The 14,509-nt window shown below is 40.8% G+C and overlaps 1 protein-coding gene across 5 annotated transcripts in view; it reads left to right on the top strand.

Moving 5' to 3' along the window:
• Window positions 1–14,509, top strand: part of LOC138852359 (uncharacterized) — a 192,686-nt gene that overhangs the window by 42,836 nt on the left and 135,341 nt on the right. For all 5 annotated transcript variants that reach the window (XM_070082437.1, XM_070082439.1, XM_070082438.1 and 2 more), the window contains 2 exons: window positions 337–549; window positions 1,079–1,479. In XM_070082437.1, the coding sequence (XP_069938538.1) occupies window positions 337–549; window positions 1,079–1,479 (614 nt within the window). The remainder of the gene's footprint in view (window positions 1–336; window positions 550–1,078; window positions 1,480–14,509) is intronic.

Raw genomic sequence — 14,509 nt, 5'->3', positions numbered from 1 at the left:
TAATTAAGAAAGGAAAAAAGGTTGGGAGGAAGGAGAAAGTGAAAGGATTCAATGGGATGGGGGAAAATTAAGCAGGGGAGAATGATGGGCAGTCTTGAAGGAAGAAAGAGAAGATTCACTAACAGAAAAAGACAGGAAAGGAAAATGATGGATGGAATGGTCAGGCTTGGAAAGGTAATGGGTAGTATACTCCTATAAATTTTGCTTTTTCTGTATTTATATTAAAGAAACACTATTAATGAAACTTCGAGTTAGGCCTGAAATATTTGAAGAATAAGACATACATAGAAAAATGCTTTTTTGTTCAAATTCTCTCTTGCATATTTTCACTCCCAGCTATAGGTGAAAACATCAGCCCTGGTGTACCTGCCAGTGATATTGGAGGCTACGATAATTCGTATGATGAAGTTACAGATGAGCCAGAGTCAGGCACGGATGGATTCTTCTCTAATCTGAGGAACTCAAAATTTGCTCTGCTTGGTGGAGTACTAGGTGCCAAGACTGCTGTAGCACAGGGCTTCAGGAATGCACAGCAGTCCTTCTTGTCTGGTAAGTGGAGAGATGAATGGATGTAATAGAAATGAGAGTAGGTTGAACATGCCAAGTACATTCCCTCTTACTTACAGGAAGACAATACGAGTTAATGTTGCAACAAAAACTTGCTCAGTGCCACCACTCACTGCACAGGAATCGAGGATAGAGAGAGCCAGGGTGAGGTTGGGGATCAGGTAGAGATTTGAGGTAGGGATGAGCTTTGTTGGGAGCAAGGGGCTAATAACCTCTTCTCCTGTATAAATTACTAAATGTAAAAAGAAGAAAAACTTTACAGTTTTCTTCTTTTTCAGGTCACCCTGCCTTGGTGGGAGACGGCCGGTATGTTAAAAAAAAATGAGCTTCATTCTCTTGACTAGTCTTGTAACTCATTGTGTAGAATATGTTACTACTACTACTACAGGATGCTGAATGTATGTGTATACAGTAATAAATTTTGTGTGTGTGTGTTTATTTAATGCTATTTTGAAACAGGTTAAAATTCAGCGTCTCAAGATATTAAAAATACTTTGTTTTGCTGTTGCAGGCATCACCAGTGCTGTTGCATCCAAGAGTGCTGCAATCAGTAGCCTCAAATCTGGTAGCAGTCTCGCTCAAGACTCCTATGAGAATGATGACGATACCCCCAATGAAGAACAGTATCAGGGGGGCTATGATAGGGTAAAATACCAGGGGAATTATGGTGGTGGACAGTACCAGGGAAACTATGGCAATGGACAGTATCAGGGAAATTACGGCAGTGGACAGTACCAAGGAAACTACGGTAGCGGTTCTGATGGGGGCAGTGGGATAGTGAAGCCAGTGGACCCTGCCCCTCTCCCTGTCAACTCGTACCCTATCTTCCCGCCATATCCACAGCCTGTTTACCCTAAACCCTTCTACCCGCTGGCAATCTACCCAGTTGGACTAGGCTACCACCCCAAATCTGTGAGTAGGATTACTTTTGAGGATTCTTAATTTCATTTTTCATAATGGGCCACATGTAAGCAATAATAATAATAGATTATTATTATTATTATTATAATAGATTGTTATTATTTTTTTTTTTTCAACAAGTCTGCCGTCTCCCACCGAGGCAGGGTGACCCAAAAAAGAAAGAAAATCCCCAAAAAGAAAATACTTTCATCATCATTCAACACTTTCACCACACTCACACATTATCACTGTTTTTGCAGAGGTGCTCAGAATACAACAGTTTAGAAGCATACACATATAAAGATACACAACATATCCCTCCAAACTGCCAATATCCCAAACCCCTCCTTTAAAGCGCAGGCATTGTACTTTCCATTTCCAGGACTCGAGTCCGACTATATGAAAATAACCGGTTTCCCTGAATTATTATTATATATTATCACACTGGCCGATTCCCACCAAGGCAGGGTGGCCCGAAAAAGAAAAACTTTCACCATCATTCACTCCATCACTGTCTTGCCAGAAGGGTGCTTTACACTACAGTTTTTAAACTGCAACATTAACACCCCTCCTTCAGAGTGCAGGCACTGTACTTCCCATCTCCAGGACTCAAGTCCGGCCTGCCGGTTTCCCTGAATCCCTTCATAAATGTTACTTTGCTCACACTCCAACAGCACATCAAGTATTAAAAACCATTTGTCTCCATTCACTCCTATCAAACACGCTCACGCATGCCTGCTGGAAGTCCAAGCCCCTCGCACACAAAACCTCCTTTACCCCCTCCCTCCAACCTTTCCTAGGCCGACCCCTACCCCGCCTTCCTTCCACTACAGACTGATACACTCTTGAAGTCATTCTGTTTCGCTGCATTCTCTCTACATGTCCGAACCACCTCAACAACCCTTCCTCAGCCCTCTGGACAACAGTTTTGGTAATCCCGCACCTCCTCCTAACTTCCAAACTACGAATTCTCTGCATTATATTCACACCACACATTGCCCTCAGACATGACATCTCCACTGCCTCAAGCCTTCTCCTCGCTGCAACATTCATCACCCACGCTTCACACCCATATAAGAGCGTTGGTAAAACTATACTCTCATACATTCCCCTCTTTGCCTCCAAGGACAAAGTTCTTTGTCTCCACAGACTCCTAAGTGCACCACTCACTCTTTTTCCCTCATCAATTCTATGATTCACCTCATCTTTCATAGACCCATCCACTGACACGTCCACTCCCAAATATCTGAATACGTTCACCTCCTCCATACTCTCTCCCTCCAATCTGATATTCAATCTTTCATCACCTAATCTTTTTGTTATCCTCATAACCTTACTCTTTCCTGTATTCACCTTTAATTTTCTTCTTTTGCACACCCTACCAAATTCATCCACCAATCTGCAACTTCTCTTCAGAATCTCCCAAGAGCACAGTGTCATCAGCAAAGAGCAGCTGTGACAACTCCCACTTTGTGTGTGATTCTTCATCTTTTAACTCCACGCCTCTTGCCAAGACCCTCGCATTTACTTCTCTTACAACCCCATCTATAAATATATTAAACAACCACGGTGACATCACACATCCTTGTCTAAGGCCTACTTTTACTGGGAAAAAATTTCCCTCTTTCCTACATACTCTAACTTGAGCCTCACTATCCTTGTAAAAACTCTTCACTGCTTTCAGTAACCTACCTCCTACACCATACACCTGCAACATCTGCCACATTGCCCCCCTATCCACCCTGTCATACGGTTTTTCCAAATTCATAAATGCCACAAAGACCTCTTTAGCCTTATCTAAATACTGTTCACTTACATGTTTCACTGTAAACACCTGGTCCACACACCCCCTACCTTTCCTAAAGCCTCCTTGTTCATCTGCTATCCTATTCTCCGTCTTACTCTTAATTCTTTCAATAATAGCTCTACCATACAATTTACCAGGTATACTCAACAGACTTATCCCCCTATAATTTTTGCACTCTCTTTTGTCCCCTTTGCCTTTATACAAAGGAACTATGCATGCTCTCTGCCAGTCCCTAGGTACCTTACCCTCTTCCATACATTTATTAAATAATTGCACCAGCCACTCCAAAACTATATCCCCACCTGCTTTTAACATTTCTATCTTTATCCCATCAATTCCGGCTGCCTTACCCCCTTTCATTTTACCTATTGCCTCACGAACTTCACCCACACTCACAACTGGCTCTTCCTCACTCCTACAAGATGTTATTCCTCCTTGCCCTATACACAAAACCACAGCTTCCCTATCTTCATCAACATTTAACAATTCCTCAAAATATTCCCTCCATCTTCCCAATACCTCTAACTCTCCATTTAATACCTCTCCTAACCTGTAACTGTTTTGCATGATGGTAGGATTGTTGATGTCTTTTTCTGTCTCATAAACACGCTAGATAACAGGGATATCTTGCTACTCCTACTTACACTTTGGTCACACTTCACAGACACGCACATGCATATATATATACATACATCTAGGTTTTTCTCCTTTTTTAAATAGCTCTTGTTCTTCTTTATTTCTTCTATTGTCCATGGGGAAGTGGAAAAGAATCTTTCCTCCGTAAGCCATGCGTGTCGTATGAGGCGACTAAAATGCCAGGAGCGATGGGCTAGTAACTCCTTCTCCTGTAGACATTTACTAAAAAAGAGAAGAAGAAAAACTTTATAAAACTGGGATGCTTGAATGTGTGTGGATGTAGTGCGGATGACAAGAAACAGATGATTGCTGATGTTATGAATGAAAAGAAGTTGGATGTCCTGGCCCTAAGCGAAACAAAGATGAAGGGGGTAGGGGAGTTTCGGTGGGGGGAAATAAATGGGGTTAAATCTGTAGTATCTGAGAGAGTTAGAGCTAAGGAAGGGGTGGCAGTAATGTTGAAGGATCAGTTATGGAAGGAGAAAAGAGAATATGAATGTGTAAATTCAAGGATTATGTGGATTAAAGTAAAGGTTGGATGCGAAAAGTGGGTCATAATAAGCGTGTATGCACCTGGAGAAGAGAGGAATATAGAGGAGAGAGAAAGATTTTGGGAGATGTTAAGTGAATGTATAGGAACCTTTGAACCAAGTGAGAGAGTAATTGTGGTAGGGACCTGAATGCTAAAGTAGGAGAAACTTTTAGAGAGGGTGTGGTAGGTAAGTTTGGGGTGCCAGGTGTAAATGATAATGGGAGCCCTTTGATTGAGCTTTGTATAGAAAGGGGTTTAGTTATAGGTAATACATATTTTAAGAAAAAGAGGATAAATAAGTATACAAGTTATGATGTAGGGCAAAATGACAGTAGTTTGTTGGATTATGTATTGGTAGATGAAAGACTGTTGAGTAGACTTCAGGATGTACATGTTTATAGAGGGGCCACAGATATATCAGATCACTTTTTAGTTGTAGCTACAATGAGAGTAAAAGGTAGATGGGATACAAGGAGAATAGAAGCATCAGGGAAGAGAGAGGTGAAGGTTTATAAACTAAAAGAGGAGGCAGTTAGGGTAAGATATAAACAGCTATTGGAGGATAAATGGGCCCATAAGAAATACATGTACAAATGGAAATCCAATTAATCCATTCCAGACAGCCTAAAGTATTAAAAAATATTTTTTTTTTCATGAAATATGCATTTCCCTACAAAGAAAACAATGAGACATGCGCAATAACTATATAAATAAATGTTAAAATGACAGTTACCTTTATTGAAGAGTATTGATGAGTGATGAGACACTTTTTCTTGAACACACTGGGATTTTCAGTGATACATGAGTAAAGGCTTCACTTTGCAATCCCCACTGGCATTACAACAAAACAAGAAAGTTAGCCTGTCTTTCACAGGCTTTTGTCCTGGGAGTGCCTTTTCCTCTTGAATAATGTAGGTCCTGTTTGGCATTTTCTTCCAGAACAGGCCTGTTTCGTCACAATTGAACACTTTTTGTGGTTGGAATTTTTCAGCTTCGCCATGCCTTATCACACTGTATGCCACTACGATTTTTAAATCTCTCAAACCAACCTTTGCTGGCCTTAAATTCACCAATATGAGCACTAGTTCCAGGCCTTTTTTCCTGTTCACCTTAGTGTTAGTCGACTGGTGTGGGTCGCATCCTGGGGGACAAGATTAAGGACCCCAATGGAAATAAGTTAGACAGTCCTTGATAACTCACTGACTTTCTTGGGTTATCCTGGGTGGCTAACCCTCTGAGGTTAATTGTTTCTCATTAATCCACACCACCAACAGTCTCTCCACATCTTCTAGTAGTACAGCTGACGGTGGTGCAGCAGCAGCTGACCGTGGTACGATAGCATTTTGATAGTATTTCTCACCCTTTTTACCACAGGGTTGGCACTAGAAGCTTTCTTTGGGCCCATGGTGGCTTATTTAGCAGTTACAAGCACTATAAACAATGGAATAATACAAATTGTAAATAATGTATGCATGTAACTGGCCACCCTGGCTTGTAAACAATGATGGCAGGGCAGCTGAGGCGCTCAGGCTGGACGGACAGGTTCGGGACGAATCACGTTGGCGAGTTTTTTATCGTTAGGCGGGCCAAAATTTTTACGCTCAAACGCTTCGTTAGGCGGATTTAACGTTATGCGATGTGTTCATTAGGTGAGGGTCCACTGTAATTGAAATGCCATTAATCCGTTCCAGCCCCCAAAAAGCACCCAAATTTTTTTGGGTGCTTCTCCATCCACCACCATATCTACTCCACCCACCATTATCATTGCTCCATCCACCACCCTCATTGCTCCATCCACCACCCTCACTACTCCACCCACGACCATATCTACTCCACCCACCATTATCACCACTCCTTTCACCACCACTACTCCTCCCACTACTATCACTACTCCATCACTTAGTGCCCTGGTGGCCTGGTGGCTAAAGCTCTCGCTTCACACACGGAGGGCCCAGGTTTGATTCCCGGCGGGGTGGAAACATTTCGACGCGTTTCTGTACACCTTTTGTCATGTTCACCTAGCAGCAAATAGGTACCTGGGTGTTAGTTGACTAGTGTGGGTTGCATCCTTGGGGACAAGATTGAGGACCCCAATGGAAATAAGTTAGACAGTCCTCGATGGCGCACTGGCTTTCTTAGGTTGTCCTGGGTGGCTAACCCTCCGGGGTTAAAAATCCAAAGAAAATCTTATCTTATCTCTTATCTTATCCACCCACCACCATTACTACTCCACCCACCACCATTACTACTCCACTGACCACCATGACTACTCCACCCACCACTATCAGTACAATGGACCCCCGCATAACGATCACCTCCGAATGCGACCAATTATGTAAGTGTATTTATGTAAGTGCATTTATACGTGTATGTTTGGGGGTCTGAAATGGACTAATCTACTTCACAATATTCCTTATGGGAACAAATTCGGTCAGTACTGGCACCTGAACATACTTCTGGAGTGAAAAAAATATCATTAACCGGGGGTCCACTGTACTCCACCCACCTTCATGTTTCTGGAAAAACTCTGAGTGTTGAAATGGAGGCTACCTCTTCCCTGGATTTATACGAGAACTGTATCATTCACTCATCTACCCTTATCTTACATATAGAATTTGTGCATGGGGATCAACAACATTAAATCACCCAAGACCACTAATTATTTTTTTTTTATTATCACACTGGCCGATTCCCACCAAGGCAGGGTGGCCCGAAAAAGAAAAACTTTCACCATCATTCACTCCATCACTGTCTTGCCAGAAGAGTGCTTTACACTACAGTTTTTAAACTGCAACATTAACACCCCTCCTTCAGAGTGCAGGCACTGTACTTCCCATCTCCAGGACTCAAGTCCGGCCTGCCGGTTTCCCTGAACCCCTTCATAAATGTTACTTTGCTCACACTCCAACAGCACATCAAGTATTAAAAACCATTTGTCTCCATTCACTCCTATCAAACACGCTCACGCATGCCTGCTGGAAGTCCAAGCCCCTCGCACACAAAACCTCCTTTACCCCCTCCCTCCAACCTTTCCTAGGCCGACCCCTACCCCACCTTCCTTCCACTACAGACTGATACACTCTTGAAGTCACTCTGTTTCGCTCCATTCTCTCTACATGTCCGAACCACCTCAACAACCCTTCCTCAGCCCTCTGGACAACAGTTTTGGTAATCCCGCACCTCCTCCTAACTTCCAAACTACGAATTCTCTGCATTATATTCACACCACACATTGCCCTCAGACATGACATCTCCACTGCCTCCAACCTTCTCCTCGCTGCAACATTCATCACCCATGCTTCACACCCATATAAGAGCGTTGGTAAAACTATACTCTCATACATTCCCCTCTTTGCCTCCAAGGACAAAGTTCTTTGTCTCCACAGACTCCTAAGTGCACCACTCACCCTTTTGTCCTCATCAATTCTATGATTCACCTCGTCTTTCATAGACCCATCCGCTGACACGTCCACTCCCAAATATCTGAATACATTTACCTCCTCCATACTCTCTCCCTCCAATCTGATATCCAATCTTTCATCACCTAATCTTTTTGTTATCCTCATAACCTTACTCTTTCCTGTATTCACTTTTAATTTTCTTCTTTTGCACACCCTACCAAATTCATCCACCAATCTCTGCAACTTCTCTTCAGAATCTCCCAAGAGCACAGTGTCATCAGCAAAGAGCAACTGTGACAACTCCCACTTAATGTGTGTGTTGTGATAGAAACACAGGCCTTATCTCTAGGCTTTATTGAACATAGAATCTTCATAGTACTTCTGCAACAACAAAATATAATGACTAGTACATCTAATAATAGCTTCTACAGGGATGGTGATGTCTTGCATATGTCAAGAGAAAAGTTATAACTACAGGCCACATATTTAAACTCACCATGTAATCTGCATCGCTGATAAATGGATAAAGTAGGAGAGAATCACACACCATGTGTTGGTGCCCATGACACACACCAAACTGTTGTTGTTGTTAAGGGCCCCTAGAGGTGGTGCAGTATTATCCTGCTGCTGCTCCCCACAGGACCAGTATCACTACAGTGTGATTCTTTATCTTTTAACTCCACGCCTCTTGCCAAGACCCTCGCATTTACTTCTCTTACAACCCCATCTATAAATATATTAAACAACCATGGTGACATCACACATCCTTGTCTAAGGCCTACTTTTACTGGGAAATAATTTCCCTCTTTCCTACATACTCTAACTTGAGCCTCACTATCCTTGTAAAAACTCTTCACTGCTTTCAGTAACCTACCTCCTACACCATACACCTGCAACATCTGCCACATTGCCTCCCTATCCACCCTGTCATACGCCTTTTCCAAATCCATAAATGCCACAAAGACCTCTTTAGCCTGATCTAAATACTGTTCACTTATATGTTTCACTGTAAACATCTGCTCCACACACCCCCTACCTTTCCTAAAGCCTCCTTGTTCATCTGCTATCCTATTCTCCGTCTTACTCTTAATTCTTTCAATAATAACTCTACCATGCACTTTACCAGGTATACTCAACAGGCTTATCCCCCTATAATTTTTGCACTCTCTTTTGTCCCCTTTGCCTTTATACAAAGGAACTATGCACGCTCTCTGCCAATCCCTAGGTACCTTACCCTCTTCCATACATTTATTAAATAATTGCACCAACCACTCCAAAACTATATCCCCACCTGCTTTTAACATTTCTATCTTTATCCCATCAATCCCGGCTGCCTTACCCCCTTTCATTCTACCTACTGCCTCACGAACTTCCCCCACACTCACAACTGGCTCTTCCTCACTCCTACAAGATGTTATTCCTCCTTGCCCTATACTCGAAATCACAGCTTCCCTATCTTCATCAACATTTAACAATTCCTCAAAATATTCCCTCCATCTTCCCAATACCTCTAACTCTCCATTTAATAACTCTCCTCTCCTATTTTTAACTGACAAATCCATTTGTTCTCCATGGGGAAGTGGAACAGAATTCTTCCTCCGTAAGCCATGCGTGTTGTAAGAGGCAACTAAAATGCCAGGGGCAAGGGGCTAGTAACCCCTTCTCCTGTATATATTACTAAATGTAAAAGGAGAAACTTTCGTTTTTCCTTTTGGGCCACCCCGCCTCGGTGGGATACGGCCGGTGTGTTGAAAGAAAGAAATCCATTTGTTCTCTAGGCTTCCTTAACTTGTTAATCTCACTCCAAAACTTTTTCTTATTTTCAAAAAAATTTGTTGATAACATCTCGCCCACTCTCTCATTTGCTCTCTTTTTACATTGCTTCACCACTCTCTTAACCTCTCTCTTTTTCTCCATATACTCTTCCCTCCTTGCATCACTTCTACTTTGTAAAAACTTCTCATATGCTAACTTTTTCTCCCTTACTACTCTCTTTACATCATCATTCCACCAATCGCTCCTCTTCCCTCCTGCACCCACTTTCCTGTAACCACAAACTTCTACTGAACACTCTAACACTACATTTTTAAACCTACCCGATACCTCTTCGACCCCATTGCCTCTGCTCTCATTTGCCCATCTATATTCCAATAGCTGTTTATATCTTACCCTAACTGCCTCCTCTTTTAGTTTATAAACCTTCACTTCTCTCTTCCCTGATGCTTCTATTCTCCTTGTATCCCATCGACCTTTTACTCTGTGTAGCTACAACTAGAAAGTGTTCTGATATATCTGTGGCCCCTCTATAAACATGTACATCCTGAAGTCTTCTCAACAGTCTTTTATCTACTAATACATAATCCAACAAACTACTGTCATTTCGCCCTACATCATATCTTGTATACTTATTTATCCTCTTTTTCTTAAAATATGTATTACCTATAACTAAACCCCTTTCTATACAAAGTTCAATCATAGGGCTCCCATTATCATTTACACCTGGCACCCCAAACTTACCTACCACACCCTCTCTAAAAGTTTCTCCTACTTTAGCATTCAGATCCCCTACCACAATTACTCTCTCACTTGGTTCAAAGGCTCCTATACATTCACTTAACATCTCCCAAAATCTCTCTCTCTCCTCTACATTCCTCTCGTCTCCAGGTGCATACACGCTTATTATGACCCCCTTTTCGCATCCAACCTTTACTTTATTTTTTTTTTTTTTTATTATCACACCGGCCGATTCCCACCAAGGCAGGGTGGCCCGAAAAAGAAAAACTTTCACCATCATTCACTCCATCACTGTCTTGCCTTTACTTTAATCCACATAATTCTTGAATTTACACATTCATATTGTCTTTTCTCTTTCCATAACTGATCCTTCAACATTACTGCTACCCCTTCCTTTGCTCTAACCCTCTCAGATACTCCAGATTTAATCCCATTTATTTCCCCCCACCGAAACTCCCCTACCCCCTTCATCTTTGTTTCGCTTAGGGCCAGGACATCCAACTTCTTTTCATTCATAACATCAGCAATCATCTGTTTCTTGTCATCCGCACTACATCCACGCACATTCAAGCATCCCAGTTTTATAAAGTTTTTCTTCTTCTCTTTTTTAGTAAATGTCTACAGGAGAAGGGGTTACTAGCCCATTGCTCCCGGCATTTTAGTCGCCTCATATGACACTAATAACCCAACAAAAGACAGCAGTCAGAATGGTAAATTCCCACTCCCGACAGCATACTCCACCAATTTTCAAGTCTAAATCTGCTCACCATTAAGAACATCCATACTTATTCATGTGCCTACTACATACATAGAACAATACACGCAAACATGAACCCTCCACTCAAATGTCTCCTCACCAACCTTAACAGGACACACGATCATAACACAAGACACAGATCTTTTTTTGATGTACCCCTTGTCCATATCACTCTGTAAAAACTATGCACATAAAGGACCCCAAAATTTGGAATTCATTACCAGAAAATACTAAAGTAACCCGGTCTGAAAATCAATTTAAGACTCTTCTCAAAAGCTACTTAATCACCCTAGACTAAATACTCAATATTTAACATTACCAATAAATCTACCAGTTACCTAAATCTTAAAACTTCAAGACTAGACAACCAAATTCATACATTGACAAATTACCACACAGAAGTATACTTTTTCTTCTTTCAACAAACCGGCCGTATCCCACCAAGGCAGGGTGGCCCAAAAAGAAAAACGAAAGTTTCTCTTTTTAAATTTAGTAATACAGTGGTCCCTCGTTTTTCGTAATTAATCCGTTCCTGGAGCCGTTACTATAAACGAAATTTACGATTTGCGAATCAATTTTCCCCATAAGAAATAATGTAAATACAGTTAATCCGTTCCTGACACCCAGAAGTATTAAAACAAAAAAAATAATTTTCCATGAAATATACATATAGTACATAAACAATACAATGGGAAATGATGAATGAAACATTAACAGCATAACACTTACCTTTATTGGAGATTCTTCTTAGTGTATGGGAGACTGGAGGAGGAGAGAGATTGGATTGTTTACAGTTTGGAAGGGGAATCCCCTTCCAGCAACACCTCAGGTACCAATTGCTTCTCTGGGGTTGCTTCTCTTCTCTGTTTCTTAATGCCACTAGGACCACCTTGAGAGTCACTCTAGTCCTGTCTCGCAAAGTAACTGTGGAGAGAGCCCTGTTTCTGGCGTCTCTTTAACACTTCTCGAAAATGGCCCAAGACTTTGTCACTGTACATATTTCTCACCTTCTTTACCACAGGCTTGGCACTAGGAGATTTCTTTGGAGCCATGGTAGCTTATTTAGTAATTGGAAGCACTAAAATGAGTGGAATATTATGAAATATTTCGTAGGAGCACTTGAGGGGACCTTCACTCACTGGTAAACAATGCCAGACTGGCTGGGTAGGGAGGCCGCCCCGGCTCACACCGTGCATACGCATCCCGGACGAACTACTATTCGCGAGTCAACCTATGAAAAGCGAGTCCATGTTTATATGAAAATACCCCTATGATTGGCGAAATTTATGATTGCCGAGAACTACGAAAAGCGAGGGACCACTGTATATACTAATATATATATTTAGTAATATATATATTTAGTAATATATGCTCCCGGCATTTTAGTCTCCTCTTACAACATGCATGGCTTATGGAGGAAGAATTCTGTTCCACTACAGAAGTATGCATACCTACCAAAAACAGTATTGCCCTTCACCAAATTGTAGCATTTTCATACTGTAAACTACTTATAGCAAATCACTATGTTATATTCCCATAATATAATTTCAATATTTACTTCTGAACCTATTGTCCATTGTCGACAGGAATATACATGTAATTGAATCATGTTTCATAAAAAGCATTTTAAAATATATCCTTTGGTTTATATAAATTAGATTCACTTATAATTAAACTGTCAGGAATTATATCAAATGACAGAAACCAAAGACAGAATGTTGGTAAGTTTTAATGGAAGTAGCATGTTTGTGAAGTATTTCCCAGTATAATACAACAATAGCCACTGAAGACAGCTTAGAAGGACAAAGACAAACAATGTAGAGAATGCTAAGCCAGAGTTTATACTGTATTCTTAAAATATAGCAACAGCTTATTCATTAAGACCACACTGACCCATATGAATGAATTATATGCAGTACCAGACAAGCCTGGCCCAAGTCTGAGCTCTGAGAGTAAAAATCTCTCAGAACTCATCAAAAGTAAAGTATATCAAAGGTATACCTACAAATCATCCCTCTAGCACCCTTCCAGAGACAGACAGAGAATCACTTCTGAGATCATCAGGTGTCTCAGATATCGTCATAATGGAGTGACGTTTCTGAAATATGCTTTATTATTTGCTCCCTCGCTTTCATCATTGATCTATCTTATTTTGTGCTTTCTGCATTGCCTGTTAAGCTTGAATTATTTTTTTCTACATTAATACAATATTTTGTGATAATTATATGTTTATTTATTGCTTTGCTTTTATGGTTGCTAGATGAGGTATGTGATTTTATGGAGGGGAAGGGTAATAAAGTGTACCTTGCAGTGTAATAAAATTATTGTAGCTACATTAGCAGAGCTAAGGTCGTGGTGTCCCACCTTCAGTATTCAGCTTGTAATAATGTTGGTAGAATTATCGACGATATGCTAGGTAAAAGGACACATGCAACTAATGCGACATTTTTATTGTGGTAACGTTTCACTCTCCAGGAGCACTGTCAAGCCGTTACAAACAATATAAGGACACAGAGAGTATATAAAGGTATTAGAGTAAGGTGCAATGCATCATATAATTGTTGTAGGTTTGTAGTTGCACATGTGACCTTTTACGTATTATTCATATTGTCCTATAATTTTTAAATTTTTTCAGTGGTTGTAGCTTATACCTCCTGACTCCAATTCTGGTATTCTACCACCACGAAAAATAACTTTGTAACCCACTTGGCAACACCATTTTATCAGTTAACTGTGACATTTTTGGCTCTCTGCTGATGATAAATACATGAACTACTCACTCTCAGCAGGAAGAACAAGGCCACAATGTTAGCCTTGGAAAGTATTGCCAAAAGCATGAATATAAACTTGATGGGTAATGCCTGGATGCTATCAAAGGGTTCCTGATCAAGGAAATATAGCCACCCTACCCTTCCTCTGATCAAACCTGATTATCTCCGATTTTCTGTATGTTGTAGAATTCTCATTTCTTCATAGTTCCCTGGAATATTATAATAATTCATAAATAGTGCGGTAGAATATGGAGTGGGGTCCAGGAGAAGGTAATATATACTACAACCACTGGAGGCTTTAAATTGTTTTGTAATGAATTAAACACTGAAGAGAGGACATCATGAACATAACTCTGCTCCTGTATTTACAAATAAGTAATAAGTAATGCATTTTTGGGGGGAGAAGGGGCTTTGTTATGTATATTTAGAGGTGAACTTTATACTTTAAGGTGACACTTATGTGTATGGATCTCCAGCTTGTCTCATGAGGAGTTTTATGCTTCAAGACAAACCTTATTACATCCCATTGTCCAGGTGCTCTATGACCCTTATGAACTTGGCACTTCCCCTTGATAACAATAGTAATAAAATAATACTTATCTTGAGTTGATTATTTATATGCTA

Source organism: Cherax quadricarinatus, chromosome 7, assembly GCF_038502225.1.
Source record: "Cherax quadricarinatus isolate ZL_2023a chromosome 7, ASM3850222v1, whole genome shotgun sequence".
NCBI classification, from domain to species: domain Eukaryota; kingdom Metazoa; phylum Arthropoda; class Malacostraca; order Decapoda; family Parastacidae; genus Cherax; species Cherax quadricarinatus.
The sequence above is the reverse complement of the archived record's forward strand: the minus strand, read 5'-3'. Positions and strand labels throughout refer to the sequence as shown.